Here is a 16,272-nt window from a genome sequence, read left to right on the forward strand (position 1 = left end):
GGAAGTTTGAAGTCTATGATGCCTTAAAGAGCTGTCCAGGTAGGGGGCTTACAGGGTTTTGCAACAGAACCATAATGGAATTCACAGTCACACAGTTTGTGCACAAATTTATTATGCTGGGTTGAACATAAATGTTGTGCCAAAAATTATCATTTTTAAATTCGATGTTCTTGTTTTGTCTCACACACACAGCGAACCGTACCTGTTTTCCTCAGGAGTTCACCTGTGTAAATAACAGGCCTCCTCAGAGGAAGTGTATCCCGCGGGACTGGGTGTGTGATGGAGACGCAGATTGTTCAGACGCATACGATGAGCACCAGAACTGCACTCGCAGATCCTGCTCTGCCAACGAATTCACCTGCAACAACGGCCTCTGCATCCGCAACTCCTACAGGTTACAATTATATATAGAGCTAAAAATTATAAAGAGAATATAAAATATAAAAGAATATAGAATATAAAAGAATATAAAAATATAGAGAGCTATAAAAAATAGCTAAAAAGCTATTTTTTATATTTTTTTAATCATAATAATATGCAAAGACTTAAACATTGTGAAATATTTTTATTAATTTTTATTAATTATTAATAACATTAATAAGTGTAACGACTGGGTGAAGGAGTGGCAGGAAGCAAGTGCGAGATTAATGAGATTTGATGAAGACAATGAGAGAATACAAAACTGAGACACAAATAACGCTGGGAGGAATGCACAGTCCAAGATGGTGGTGAGGAATGACGAATCCGGAAGGCGGAGGTGAGTTGGCAGCAAGAGAGGGTGACACAGGAACTGCGGGGAAGCGAGCCGAAGGTAAGTGGTGTTGCTTGGTGGTGGGTTGCGTAGAGTGGACGGAGTTCCGGGGAGACATGGACATTCAACGCAGAAACACACAAGAAAGCAAGGCATAGGTTACAAACATGAAACAACGCTCTCACGAACACAAGACGCTAGACAAGCCAATATATAGGGATGAGTAATGAGTGACAGCTGATGCTGATGACAATTAACGGAGATGCCCACAAACTAATCAGTGCTGACGCGTAACACACAGACTTCACCCACAAAGTGCAAAACCCAGAGATCACGGTTTACCAACCGTGACAGTACCCCCCCCCCCCCTCTAATAATGCCTCCTGGAGTTCCCAGAAGGGCCTACCTGCTGATTGTAATCATCAATAAGGGAGTGATCCAGTATGTCCCTAGCAGGGACCCAATTCCTCTCCTCCGGACCGTAACCTTCCCAGTCCACCAAGTACTGGAATCCTCGTCCCCTCGGTCTCGAGTCCAGAATACGATTAACCGAATAGGTCTGTTCCCCATCTACGAGACGCGGCGGCTGGGGAACCGGGGTAGGCGGATTAATACTTGAATAAAACACGGGTTTAATTTTGGACACATGGAAGGCGGGGTGTATCCTCCTGTACGCTGGAGGTAGTTTGAGGCGCACTGTCACCGGACTAATGATCTTGGTGACAGTAAACGGGCCAATGAATTTGGGAGCTAATTTGTTAGAAACGGAATGAAGAGGAATATTGTTAGTAGAAAGCCACACTTTTTGACCCACGCCGTAAACGGGAGGCTTTGACCGGTGGTGATCGGCCTTGGCCTTAGTGCGCTCCCTCATCCGTAGCAGAGTCTCGTGGGCTCTGGTCCAGGTGCGGTGGCACCTCTGGACAAATGCGTGAGCGGAGGGGACTGCGACTTCCGATTCCAGACTAGGAAAAGCTGGTGGCTGGTAACCTACGCTGCACTGAAACGGAGAGAGGCCCGTGGCTGACACTGGTAACGAATTGTGAGCGTACTCCAATATAGAGAGTTGTTGGCTCCAGGAAGAAGGATTCTTGGAGACCAAACATTGCAACGTTCTCTCTAAATCTTGGTTGGCTTGCTCAGACTGCCCGTTACTCTGGGGATGATAACCCGAAGACAGACTAACCGTCGCTCCTAGCAATTTATAAAATTCCTTCCAAAATTTGGATATGAATTGGGATCCCTTGTCAGAAACCACGTCTACCGGGAGGCCATGTAACCGAAAGACGTTATCTAGGACAGTGACTGCTGTCTCCTTGGCTGTAGGTAATTTGGGCAAGGGAATGAAATGTGCCGCCTTCGAGAACCGGTCCATAACGGGAAAAACTACCGTCATGCCATTAGAGTGCGGGAGGGCGGTAACAAAATCTAGTGCGATATGTGACCAGGGTCTCGAAGTGACAGACAGTGGTTGAAGAAGCCCATCAGGAGGCCGGTTAGACGACTTACCACTGGCGCAAACTGAGCAAGCCAAAACAAAATTGTGGACATCACGAGCCATAAGTGGCCACCAGAATCGTTGTTTAACTAACCTCTTGGTTCGGCTTATCCCTGGATGACAAGCAACGTTAGAGCAGTGACCCCACTGAATAACTTCGGACCGTAACTCTTCCGGCACAAATAAACGATTCGGTGGGCAACCGGGCGGAGGCGTTACCCCTTCTAAGGCCGTCTTGACCTTCGATTCGACCTCCCATACAAGTGCTGAGACTAATATTTTATCAGGTAAAATACACTCGGGAGTCACCGGGCGGGCGGAGGGATCTAAAAGACGTGACAAAGAATCAGGTTTGACATTCTTGGAACCCGGGAGGTACAACAGAGAAAAATCAATACGCCCGAAAAAAGTGCCCACCGAGCCTGCCTGGAATTGAGTCTTTTGGCATTTCTAATGTACTCTAAATACTTGTGATCGGTCCAAACAATGAAAGGTACCCCTGACCCTTCCAACCAGTGACGCCACTCCTCTAAAGCTAATTTGACGGCCAACAATTCTCTGTTACCAATGTCATAATTGCGTTCAGCAGGAGATAAACGATGAGAGAAAAACGTGCAGGGATGCATCTTATCGTCCGAGGCAGCACGTTGGGAAATAACTGCTCCTACCCCCACCTCTGATGCATCGTCCTCCACCACAAACTGCCGTGTGGGATCAGGGGCTACAAGGATGGGAGCAGAAACGAAGCGGCTCTTGAGGTTGGTAAATGCAGTCTCGGCTGCATCCGACCACCTGAACGTAGTACTGGGGGAGGTCAAGGCAGTCAGAGGTGAGACTAGTTGGCTTAAATTACGAATGAAACGTCGATAAAAATTGGCGAACCCCAGAAACCGCTGTAGGGCCTTACAGGAATCTGGAGATGGCCAATCTATCACAGCCTTAACCTTGTCAGGATCCATACGTATTCCCTCGGACAAGACGATATACCCTAGGAAGGGGACAGACTGTGCATGGAATACGCATTTCTCCGCCGTGACAAAAAGCCCATTCTCGAGTAATCTCTGGAGCACTCGTCTGACGTGTTGAACATGTTCCTGGAGAGATGAAGAAAAAATCAGTATGTCATCCAGGTAAACATATATAAACTGATCTACCATGTCTCTCAACACGTCATTAACGAGTGCTTGGAAAACCCCTGGCGAGTTAGAGAGCCCGAACGGCATCACCAAATATTTAAAGTGCCCTCTAGGGGTGTTAAAGGCGGTTTTCCAATCATCCCCCTTCCTGATGCGGACCAAATGATAAGCGTTATGTAAATCCAATTTTGTGAATACGGATGCTCCCTGTAACCTCTCGAAAGCTGAAGACATCAATGGTAATGGATAGGTGTTCTTTATCGTGATGTTGTTCAGCTTTAGATAGTCAATACAAGGTCGCAAAGAACCATCCTTCTTACCCACAAAAAAGAATCCCGCCCCTGTTGGAGAAGAGGAAGGGCGGATGAACCTCGATGTCAAGGAATCAGAAATGTATTTCTCCATGGCCTCCCTCTCCGGAATAGAAAGAGAGTAAAGCTTGCCTTTAGGCGGAGACTTACCTGGCACTAAATCTATAGCACAGTCGTAGGGACAATGCGGAGGAAGAGAAGCAGCACGGGACTTACTGAACACCTCCTTCAGGTCCAAGTACTCTGCGGGCACGTTTGATAACACCATGGTCTCTTTCTGAAAGACAGAAACAGGCACAACAGGACAAGCAGAAACCAGACAAGACCCATGACAACTTTCACTCCACAAGGTGACTTTGTTGGAACCCCAATCCACTCGTGGATTATGTTTGATTAACCACGGGTGACCTAAAACCATGGGAGCTACAGGGGATTCCATGAGTTAAAAGGATATGGTTTCACTGTGGTTGCCTGAGGTGAGCAGAGTTATGGGTTCAGTGTAGTGGGTGACGTGTGGCAGTTCCTGGCCATTGAGTGCGGTGACATGGATGGGATGAGACACAGGAAGGACTGGAAGGTTCAGGTGACGTGCAAGGAGAGAGTCAATGAAATTACCTTCGGCCCCAGAGTCCAGAAGGGCGTGACAGTCGTGAGTGTGGTTCTCCCACTGCAGTTTCACCGGAAGGAGAGTCGATGATGTGGTTGAGGACTTCCTGCCGGAGATCCCACCCGATAGTAGCCTCAAACTTACTACCGGGCTGGCTCTTTTTACCGGGCAGGAATGGATGGAATGCGCCGAGCCACCGCAATATAAGCATAGTCCTTGGGACCTCCGTCGCTCTCTCTCCCTCCGGGAAAGCCGAGCTCTACCCACCTGCATGGGTTCGTAATCGTAGACGGGACCGACCATGTTCTCTCGACTCGAGCGGACCCTTTCCGGAGAGACATAATGGCATGTAGGACTGACTTGTCTACCCAGGCGGTTAATCCGAGCATCCACCCGGAGTGCCAGGGCGATTAGGCCATTGTCGCGAAGGTGCGGGGCTGCAATGCAAAATGCATGGAACATTTGTTAAGGAAAGTCTTGCAAAAGTTTGGCTCACCAGAGTAACTCTCTGGCGCCGGAAGTTGCGGCTCTGGCTGGAAGTGGTCCTGGGAGGTCTCCCGGGGGACTGGCGGCGCAGGCGGTGCGATGGGCGCAGTGGGAGAGGTGAGTTGATGAAGCCGCTGGGTGAGCTCGGACACCTGTGTCACCAGCGCTTGGATCACGCGTCCGGTGTTCACGATGCTCTCCTGCTGCTGATCCATGCGGTTGACGCTGTGGTGAATGAATTCAGACAGTGAAGTGGTGCTCGCTGCTTCCATGTTTGGTGAGAGCGTTCTGTAACGACTGGGTGAAGGAGTGGCAGGAAGCAAGTGCCAGATTAATGAGATTTGATGAAGACAATGAGACAATACAAAACTGAGACACAAATAACGCTGGGAGGAATGCACAGTCCAAGATGGTGGTTAGGAATGACGAATCTGGAAGGCGGAGGTGAGTTGGCAGCAGGAGAGGGTGACACAGGAACTGCGGGGAAGCGAGCCGAAGGTAAGTGGTGTTGCTTGGTGGTGGGTTGCGTAGAGTGGACGGGGTTCCGGGGAGACACGGACATCCAACGCAGAAACACACAAGCAAGGCATAGGTTACAAACATGAAACAACGCTCTCACGAACACAAGACGCTAGACAAGCCAATATATAGGGATGAGTAATGAGTGACAGGTGTTGCTGATGACAATTAACAAAGACTAATCAGTGCTGACACGTAACACACAGACTTCACCCACAAAGTGCAAAACCCAGAGATCACGGTTTACCAACCGTGACAATAAGTTATTATTTTTATTATTATTATTACTATTATTATACATATAGAAAATGTATTGTATAATTGCAGTTGTAATTTTTTAAATAGTTAAAAATATATTTTAATAATTTTTATTTATGAAACAGGGTGAAATTACATAATATTAAACTGTAAGTAATAATAATAATAATAATAATAATAATAATAATAATAATAAATGCATTCTATTATTTGTCCATTCTGTATATTGTATAATGCATTGTATTGAATATATTTAATTTAATAATTTATCATATTTTATTATATAATGTATTATATTGTTTTATTTTCATTTCAATTTAATAATTGTAATACTTTTATTTTTAATGATTTTTATTATTTTAAGTTATTTATAAATGTATTATTTCCATTTTTATTTATGAAAGACAGCACTACTTTTTATATGTTCATAACTTTATAAATACAATTCTAAATCAATTTGCAGTGTTTATACAAAATGTTGTTTTGGTGATTGATTGTTGTTTGGCAATTTCTCCCATAATTCCCCGCTGTTAGATGTGACCGTCGTAATGATTGTGGGGACAGCAGTGATGAACAGGGCTGCACCTATCAGCCGTGCCAACAGCATCAGTTCACCTGTCAGAACGGCCGCTGCGTCTCTCAGGATTTCGTCTGTGATGGGGACAACGACTGTGGGGATGAATCCGACGAGCTGGATCACCTGTGCAGGACTCCAGCACCCACCTGCCCTCCCGGAAACTTCCGGTGTGACAACGGAAACTGCATACCTCTCAGCGAGGTGTGTGACCGGAACGACGACTGCAACGACAACAGTGATGAGAAAGGCTGTGGTAAGCACTGCATCATCTGACAACTTGACATGCTGTGGTCTGTATTTGTACTTTGGTGCTGTACTTAAGTGTGTTTTTCAATTACTATTGAACGTAATTTTGCTTCACATGTATATTTGTGTAACATTTATTATATATGTGTAAACATGCAATGCATGCAAATAATGCCAAAATACCCCCTTTACAAGTAATTTAATTATAAATCCATTAGAATTTCTAATAAAAGTAAAGTCATTTGCATCATTGCATGGTGGAATTTAATCATTTTTTAAGCTCAGTGACACAATACAAGTCAAACACTGTATTCACTGTCATTTATAGAAATGTATATGTGAGCACTAGTAGAGGACATCAGGCCATCTATAAAAAACATGTAAGAAAATGTCTAAAGAGTGTGAGCATATGTATTTTATCGTGAAATTATTGCATTACTGATTTTTTTTAAATTTCTTTCATGTAAGTGATGCAAGTAATAAATTAAGGTTATTACAGCTAGAAAAAAAAATAAAAATAAAATAAAATAAAAAAGTGATAAATTGAATATTCATAATATAACTTAAATATAAAATGAAAATTATATATGCCGTATTTTCCGCACTATAAGGCGCACCGGATTATAAGGCGCACTTTCAATGAATGGCTTATTTTAGAACTGTTTTCATATATAGGGCACACCGGATTATAAGGCGCATAGAATAGAAGATGCTGCAGTCAAACGTTTGACTGTGTTTGCGTTATGAAAGTGACATTCAGCCAAGTATGGTGACCCATACTCAGAATTTGTGCTCTGCATTTAACCCATCTGAAGTGCACACACACAGAGCAGTGAACACACACACACACACTGTGAACACACACCCAGAGCAGTGGGCAGCCATTTATGCTGCGGCGCCCAGGGAGCAGTTGGGGGTTCGATGCCTTGCTCAAGGGCACCTAAGTCATGGTATTGAAGGTGGAGAGAGAACTGTACATGCACTCCCCCCACCCACAATTTCTGCCGGCCCGGGACTCGAACTCACAACCTTTCGATTGGGAGTCCGACTCTCTAACCATTAGGCCACGACTTCCCCATGCATCCACTAGATGGAGCTGTGCTAAAGGGAATGTCAACATTTTGACAGAGTGCCTTGATCCATATATAAGGTGTCATTTTTTGAGAAAATTAAAGGCTATTAAGTGCGCCTTATAGTGTGGAAAATACGGTATATATATAACATTTTTATTATTTGTCTGTTTTATTGGCTCAGGCATCAATGAGTGCACAGACCCATCCATGCACCACTGCGACCACAACTGCACCGACACTCCCACCAGCTTCATCTGCACCTGTCGACCCGGTTTCCGCCTCATGTCCGACAACGAAACGTGCGATGATGTGGACGAGTGCTTGGTCACGCCCAGTGTGTGCAGCCAGGTATGCGAGAACACCATGGGCTCGTACGTGTGCAAGTGTGCTCCAGGCTTCCTCCGCGAACCCGACGGACGCAGCTGCAGGCAAAACAGCAACATCAGCCCCTACCTGATCTTCAGCAACCGCTACTATCTGCGCAACCTGTCGACGGACGGCGAGGCCTACTCGCTCATCCTGCAGGGCCTCACTAGTGTGGTGGCGCTGGACTTCGATCGGGTGGACAGACGCTTGTACTGGATTGACGTGAGCCGGAGGGTGTTGGAGCGGATGTTCTTTAACGGGACGGGACGAGAGGTGGTGGTCAATGGGATTTTGCATGGCGAGGGCCTGGCGGTGGACTGGGTCGGGAGGAAGCTGTACTGGGTCGACAGCTTTCTCGACTGCATGAAGGTGTCGGAGCTTGAGGGCCGGTTTGTGAGGAAGCTAGCAGATCACTGTGTGGATGCTAATAACACATACTGCTTCGAGAATCCAAGAGCCATCGTTCTGCATCCAAAGTTTGGGTGAGTTTACCAGATTTTTATATAGCATGATCATCGCACAGTGTCTTTGCTGCTACGAACCACGTTTACTGTCCAACCTAGGGCTGCAGCACGATTCATCGAAATTAAATCGAAAGACGATAAATCGCGATTAGGCAGAAGTTGCCATGCATACTTTCATTGAAGTACGATTCTGTGATCAGTAGTAAATCTCCATCCGAAGGCCAGAAGGCGCTCTCGCGCTGAAACTCCAAATGCACCTCACAGAAGAAACCCAGGAAATCCCTATAGGCTTGCTGAATATACAGAAGATTTACCTAATTTCATTGATTCAACGTGACTATTAAACACACGACTACGACAATATATGATCTATCTAAGTTCGTCTGGTTAGAATTTTTATTATAATAAACTAATAATGCAATGCTAAACGACACAGCCTTTATCACTGCTTATAATACTATGAAATATGTTGCGTGCCTTATTCTGTGTAAGAAGCCACATGATCTCACAGAAGAATTTATTTCAAACACTCGACTGATGTTATGAGTAAAAACAGACCGATTTTTTAGATTTCATTATCGTGTGATTATATCGTCTACAATTATGAACGTGATTTTGCATAGCTTGTCAGTTAACTACGGCTCTGTGTAGTAAATGCAGATTTATGATTACACTGAAGACTGGAGTAATGATGCTGAATATTCAGCTTTGCATCACATAAAAAAATACATTTTACAGTATATCCAAATATTTTAAATTGTAATAAATTTTAATAATATTACTGCATTTTTAGTCAAATAATTGTAGCCTTGGTAAGCAGGAGAGCCTGTAAAACTGAATAAGCTCTTAGCGACCTCAAACTTTTAAACAGTGGTGTACAATATGTGGTCTTTATGTTGTTGGAATTTGTTTTAGCTTCTATTTTTTAATATCAGATGTCATCTTTGTGCAGATATGTGTACTGGACTGACTGGGGAGACAAAGCCTTCATTGGACGTGTCGGGATGGATGGGAATAACAAGTCGGCCATCATTACTACTAAGATCGAGTGGCCCAACGGTCTCACTATTGACTACACCAATGACAAGCTTTACTGGTCTGATGCTCACCTCAACTACATCGAGTAAGATTTTGATTTTAAGGACATATGTGACCCCGGACCACAAAACCAGTCTTAAGTGTCAGTTTTTCAAAAATTGAATAAATAAGCTTTCCATTGATGTATGGTTTATTAGGATCGGACAATATTTGGTCAAGATACAACTATTTGAAAATCTGGAATCTGAGAGTGCTTGTTTATTTTTTAACTTTTATATGAATAATAAGAAAAATATATTAGAAAAAGGGTTAGAACATTGAACAATATCTTTGATTTTACTTTTCACATGAATAATAGAGAATAATCTTAAGAATATTATAAATTCATATTATTTTAAATGGCAAACACTGAGTAAATTCCACACATCAAGCACTGAAAACTGTTTAAAATTAAATGAAATATTCAGAATATTCTTACAGTCAGTCTATCAGTTTTTTTGTTTGTTTGTTTGTTGTTGTTGTTTATATGGTTAGCATTACATTATTTGCATTTTTGACCCTGGAGCACAAAACCAGTCTTAAGTCGCTAGGGTATATTTTTAGCAATAGCCAAAAAACATGAAGATATTTAGTAAACTTCCTACCGTAAATATAACAAAACTTAATTTTCGATTAGTAATATGCATTGCTAAGATCTTCATTTGGACAACTTTAAAGGCAATTTTTCAGATTCAAAATTTTCAAATATCGACCAAATATTGTCCTATCCTAACAAACCATACATCAATGGAAAGCTTTTTTATTAAACTTTCAGATGATCTACAAATCTCCCTTATGACATGGTCACATGTATCCTTCTCTACATTAAATTGATCAATTTGATTAAATGAATCACATTTATCATTATATGCTGACAAATCCCAAAATAATGAAGATTTGCTCATGCATCATTCAACTGTTTTTTAACATTGTTTTTACCATTTTAAAGATGCTGCGTCTTGACTAATTATGCATGTTGTTCAGCTGCATTTTTTTTTTACCCAAAATGAACCTGTCAAACATTTGTAAGATGGTTCTGTCTCCTCAGATTCTCTGATCTGGACGGGAATCACAGGCACACTGTGTACGACGGAGTCCTGCCGCATCCTTTCGCGATCACGGTGTTCGAGGAAAGCGTGTACTGGACTGACTGGAACACGCGCACGGTGGAGAAGGGCAACAAATACAACGGCTCTGGACGAGAAGCGCTCGTCAACACCACCCACCGACCATTCGACATCCACGTGTGCCATCCCTACCGCCAGCCCATAGGTGAGCCCAGGACAGCGTAACCCAAGCGGGGCGCTCATTATATCACGTCAGATCGCTATCACTTCCTTTAAACGTCCACTGAGGCACTTAAGGGTCTCTGCCAATATTTACACAGTCTGTCCTTTCTCAGACACAGGAAAGACTAAACTCTTTATCATCGCTGTAATGGCCAGGACAGGTAGTTTAAACTCTTTATCTGTGGCTTTCTGTAGAAAGAGGAGCTACACCTACATGTTGTGGAGCCACATTCTGGTTCTTTGTAAGAGGATATAGTCTGTACCACAAGAACGACTCGATTCAATACCACACATTTATCGCATCAAAGTTAATAAAGCTGTCCAAAAAGAAATGTATGAGTTTTATTCAAAAGTTGAAATGAAATAAATATTAATTGATAATTTTCTTAATATTTTTCGGGATTATTTGCAGAAAAGTTAAATGTTCTTAGATTTTAACATTGAAATCTGAAATCAAAAACCAAACCTGTATGAAGTTAATTATTAATTTATAATATTCTTAAACGCATTCCTATGATTATACGCTTACTTATGTTTTGAATTTATTTTACAATATTTTTGCATTTATTTATTATTAGTTTTTGTTTTTGATTATAAGAACAATTTACTAAAGATTTATTAAGAAAGTGTTGAATAACAGGGGTAATCATAAGATAAATCAGTATTTATAATATGATAATTGTTATTTTTATTTTTATTTCAAACACTGAATACATTTTAAACATTAAATAAACTCCAGTTTTTGATTTTAAGGGAATTTTATTTACTTTTGTACAAATAACAGAGAATAATTAGATTATAAAAATATTAAATAATATTTATTTTAATTGCTAACCCAGAATGCATCCCAAACATTGAATTTTTCCTTAAAAATCAAACACTGAAATATTTCCAATGTTTAAAATTAAAATTAGGTTATTCTTTTTTATATGCTGATTATTCTCTGTTAATATCATAAATAATTAAATAAAGTGTCCTTCAAAGTCTTCATATCAAACTGTGGAATTTAATTTGCAACGTAAAAAAAAATATTAATTTATAATATTCTTAGAATTATTAGTTATCATTTAAATTTATTTTAGCATTTATTTATTTTTCTTATGTTTTATTAAAAAAACATTGAAGAAAATGTAATGTTAGATTTTGGAGACTTTTTTAAATTACTTTAAAATTTACCATATTTTGAATGTATTTTTCTTAGAATAATATACAACATTATATAAAATTGTTTATAAAATTGTATATAACATTATATATATATATATAAAATTCAAACAATAAACAGATACCTAGAAAACAATCACTTAAATATTCTTAGTCATCCATTACTTTTAAGTTTATAGTTATGATATGATTTAGATTAGTTGCATTTTATTATTTGAATTTATGCGTCCATAATTCAGGACAGATTCAGAACAGACCTGAAACTTTGTTTGTTTGTTTGTTTGTGACTCTTTAACACTTCATCTTTCTCCTGTAGTGTCGAATCCCTGTGCGGTCAATAACGGAGGCTGTTCTCACCTGTGTCTCCTGCGGGCCGGAGGTCAGGGTTTCACCTGCGAGTGTCCTGATCACTTCCTCACCGTGCAGATAGGGGGCGCCGCACGCTGCCTGCCCATGTGCTCCAGCACACAGTACAGATGTGCAGACAATGAACGGTTAGTGTCTCAGTCCATGCACACTCTGTTTCAATGCCTGCTGTATACTAACTACATAGACAGCTGCCTTATGAGCAAGCATCCTAACTGAAACTGAACCTTGTATCTGTCTGTGCCTAAAGCTGTATCCCCATCTGGTGGAAGTGTGACGGTCAGCGGGACTGCAGAGACGGTTCGGATGAACCCTACACGTGTCCCGTCCGGCACTGCAGACTGGGCCAGTTCCAGTGTAATGACGGAAACTGCACCAGCCCTCACTTCCTGTGTAACTCTAATCAGGACTGTCCCGATGGGTCCGACGAGGATGCTGTGCTGTGTGGTATGGAAAAAAACTAGCATATATCATGTCAGTCTCAGGGCCTACTGGTTAAAAATCTGGGCATGATGCTGAAAAGTTGTAGGTTTGAGCCCCATAATAAAATGTTGTAATACACAGCAGTATTTGCAGTACATGCATTTTTGCTAAAACATTTTATTATATAAAGGGAAACATGCCAAAACTAGACTTTCAGTGATGATGCCAGTGTAATTTATGAACTACAGTGTTAAGTTTTTGTACTTTCAATTTTCATTTTAGTTTAAGAAAATGTTCCTTTGTCTTTCTTTTAAACCTGTCTGCTTAAGCTTTAATTTATTTTTATTTTTTTGTACTAAGGTAACATTTCTGATTTCCATTTGAATTTTTTTCCAGGTTAAAAATTTTATAATGTACTATTTATTTCTTATTTAATATTTATATTTTAAATCAAACATTTCATATTTCATATTACAAACTGAGATGTATTGAATGTTTTAAATCATTTGTATACCATTATATTGTTTATAAATTTTTTTTAATTAGCTTTTTGGTTTTTATTTGAAATATTAGTGATTTTATGTGATCTTTTTCAGCATTTTAATATTTCGGTATAGCTCTTATTGTAATACTTGAACTTATTTAATTTCAAATGTTTTGCTTTAGTTTTTCCATGTAATATTTATATGCATTTCATTTCTAACCTTTAATATTTATTTAAAAATCAAACACTGATTTAAAAAAAATATAGTTTTTTATTATTTCATATAGTTGTATAGGTTTTTTTTTTTTTAGTTTAAGTTTAAGGTTGTATATATATATTTATATCTGTCTGTATAATTTTTATTTATTTTTTCATTTCTTTTTTAGTTATTTTAGCAAATCAGATTAAGTAAATACAAATTAAAATGATGCCTCGGCAACTATCTGAAAACGTTTTTTATTTTATATCAGTTAACGTTTTATTTAATTTAATTTTATTTTATTTTTAGTGACCTGTTTTTTTAATGGGTTTAGTTTTAGTCAACTATAATAACCCTCCTATTCAGATACTTGCTTTTAATGAAACTGTTGCCATGTATTTGGAGATGCATCTTCCTCCCTTCTGCCCTTCAGCCACACATCAGTGTGAGTCTCATCAGTGGCAGTGTGCCAACAAGCGCTGCATCTCTGAGGCCTGGCAGTGCGACGGGGAGAACGACTGCGGCGACGGATCTGACGAGGATCCCGCTCACTGCTCCAGCAGGACCTGCAGACCCGGACAGTTCAAGTGCAGGAACGGCCGCTGCATCCCGCAGAGCTGGAAGTGTGACGTGGACGATGACTGTGGAGACAACTCGGACGAGCCCATCGACGAATGCAGTGAGCTGCCCACTCATTACTGCACCGTTACAATGCATCTGTCTTATTTCATTAGTTTAAATAAAGGTTATGCAATACGGAGTGACCTTAAATCTCCTTTCTGAGTATTTTTGGTTGTTGTTAATCATCTGTGGGATGCTGTTTGCAGTGGGTCCGGCGTACAGATGTGACAATCACACAGAGTTCAACTGCAGGACAAACTACCGCTGTGTTCCTCTGTGGGCCGTGTGCAATGGACACAACGACTGCAGGGACAACAGCGACGAACAAAACTGTGGTGAGACATCATTATTAATGAAATATAGTAAAAGTATTAATATTAAAATGATTAAAAAATGTAATGTAAAATTATTATGAAAATTATTGAAGATTTCTTAACATGACTGTATTCTTGTTTACAACTTGAAAATGTAAAAACTTTACTTTACATAACTGTTTTTATTCACACGGCAATGCTTACAACACAAAAATGTAGATATTTATTAGAAATAGTAAAGTAATATCATAAAAATAAACAAAAAAATACAAATTGCTAGAATTTTTTTTATAAAAATGGGTAAATCAGTATAATAATCCATTTGTTGAAAATATGCGGCAAAAATCCATTTTGGCCATGTCCAGCTTTTTTTGTTTGTTTTGTTTTTTATATTAGCATAAAAAACATGTTTGAATTTTTTTTATATGTTTGGAAATTGGGAGTTTTCTAATTTTTTATTATTATTATTATTATTAAGTAAGTCCCACCCTGCATTTTTTTCTTTTTCTTGTTCGATAAGCCACTGCACTCAGAAAAATGCTACAAAACCGGACAGAGTTTCCATTTCATGCTGGCTTAAACAAAACTGATTTCAATTTACCCCACCTTTAAATTTCAGTCCGATTCAGTAAGACGTGTCTGTAGTGCTCCCATTATCACTGATGTTGTGTAAAGCTTGTTGTGTGTGTGTGTGTGTGTCATGATGGATTGAAATCATTAGTGAGTGTTAGTTCAGTCTGTGTGTGATGGACGGGCCCTCGGTGACCCCTCCTCCTGTCTGGGGCCACACCACTGATTCATGTGTGTGTTAGTTATGTCCGTGTCAGGCACCAGTGTGTGTGTGTGTGTGTGTGTGTGTCTGTGTGTGTTCATCTCCTCCTCTCCTATCCTTTCCTCTGTCCACAATAATGTAAATATTTTAGGCCTTGTTACTTCTTATACACTAATTTTCTCCTTCCTCTTAATTTTCTTCTCCTCTTGTCTCATTTCACCTCACTTTGTCTCGTTTTCTCATCATCTCTTCTCATTGCACTTATTCTGCTTTCTTATGTTTTCCTCTTCAGTCCTCTCATTTGACCTCTTCTTGTCTCTTTTTTCACCCTCATCTCATTCTATCTCACCTCTTTTCCTTCTCACTCTCAGTTAGACATCTGTTTTTTTTTTAAGTTAGTTCGCCCTTCAACAAATTAATTCAGAGCACAAAGTCTTAAAGTCATGGCATTAAATGTTGCATTGCAATACAAAAAATGAACCTCTTGCCCAGTATGTTGTATACAAATACCTAAACATTTTGAAATCGGGATTCATACTTGAGATGCAAAAATGATATGAAGTTTGATGTCTGAGAAATCTAACAAACTCAAGTGTGTTTATGCTTAAAACAAGAACAAATTTCTGACAGTAGGATACAGAAACTAGTTATTTTTTCTGTTTTTGTTTTAATCATATACTCATTTTGATCCCCTTCCATTTGTTCTTTAAACTTTCTTTACTTGTTCTTATAAAGGTCTTTAAAAATCGTGCATTTACCTTCATAAATACGTTCACTTCCGTTCTGTTTAGCGTTAGCTTGTGTGTGTCTGTGTTGTGTTTGCAGAGGAGTTGACCTGTGAGCCGGCGGGTGATTTCCGCTGTGATAACCACCAGTGCATCCCCCTGCGCTGGCGCTGCGATGGAGACAATGACTGCGGCGATGGATCTGACGAACACAACTGCAGTGAGTAACAGCCATGACCTCTCGGCTTCAGTCGGTTCAATATACAATCACAACAAACCAGAGAGATAGTTCAGTATTAGTCATTACTTACTCACCTTTGTGTGGTTCAATGAAATAAAAATGTTAATTAAAAGGACTGGAGCAAATAAACTCCAAATAAATATGATAAATGGTCAGCTCTCATGTAGCTCTTAAATCAAATATGATGTTTTTAATGCTTGTTACATGTATGAACCAATGATACATACAGGACGAGATATTTTGTGAATACTGATTTGATGGGATAGTTCACCCAAAAATTATTAACTCACCCTCAAGTTGTTCCA

The 16,272-nt window shown here is 40.1% G+C and overlaps 1 protein-coding gene across 5 annotated transcripts in view; it reads left to right on the forward strand.

Annotated features, from left to right (window-relative positions):
- lrp2a (low density lipoprotein receptor-related protein 2a) overlaps positions 1 to 16,272 on the forward strand; it is a 112,569-nt gene that overhangs the window by 82,446 nt on the left and 13,851 nt on the right. For all 5 annotated transcript variants that reach the window (XM_059500591.1, XM_059500594.1, XM_059500595.1 and 2 more), the window contains 10 exons: positions 193 to 394; positions 6,101 to 6,396; positions 7,644 to 8,310; positions 9,245 to 9,415; positions 10,418 to 10,641; positions 12,139 to 12,316; positions 12,439 to 12,635; positions 13,728 to 13,973; positions 14,122 to 14,250; positions 15,827 to 15,946. In XM_059500591.1, coding sequence (XP_059356574.1) covers positions 193 to 394; positions 6,101 to 6,396; positions 7,644 to 8,310; positions 9,245 to 9,415; positions 10,418 to 10,641; positions 12,139 to 12,316; positions 12,439 to 12,635; positions 13,728 to 13,973; positions 14,122 to 14,250; positions 15,827 to 15,946 — 2,430 coding nt within the window. The remainder of the gene's footprint in view (positions 1 to 192; positions 395 to 6,100; positions 6,397 to 7,643; positions 8,311 to 9,244; positions 9,416 to 10,417; positions 10,642 to 12,138; positions 12,317 to 12,438; positions 12,636 to 13,727; positions 13,974 to 14,121; positions 14,251 to 15,826; positions 15,947 to 16,272) is intronic.

The sequence above is a fragment of the Carassius carassius genome, chromosome 19, assembly GCF_963082965.1.
Source record: "Carassius carassius chromosome 19, fCarCar2.1, whole genome shotgun sequence".
In the NCBI taxonomy this organism is placed as follows: Eukaryota; Metazoa; Chordata; class Actinopteri; order Cypriniformes; family Cyprinidae; genus Carassius; species Carassius carassius.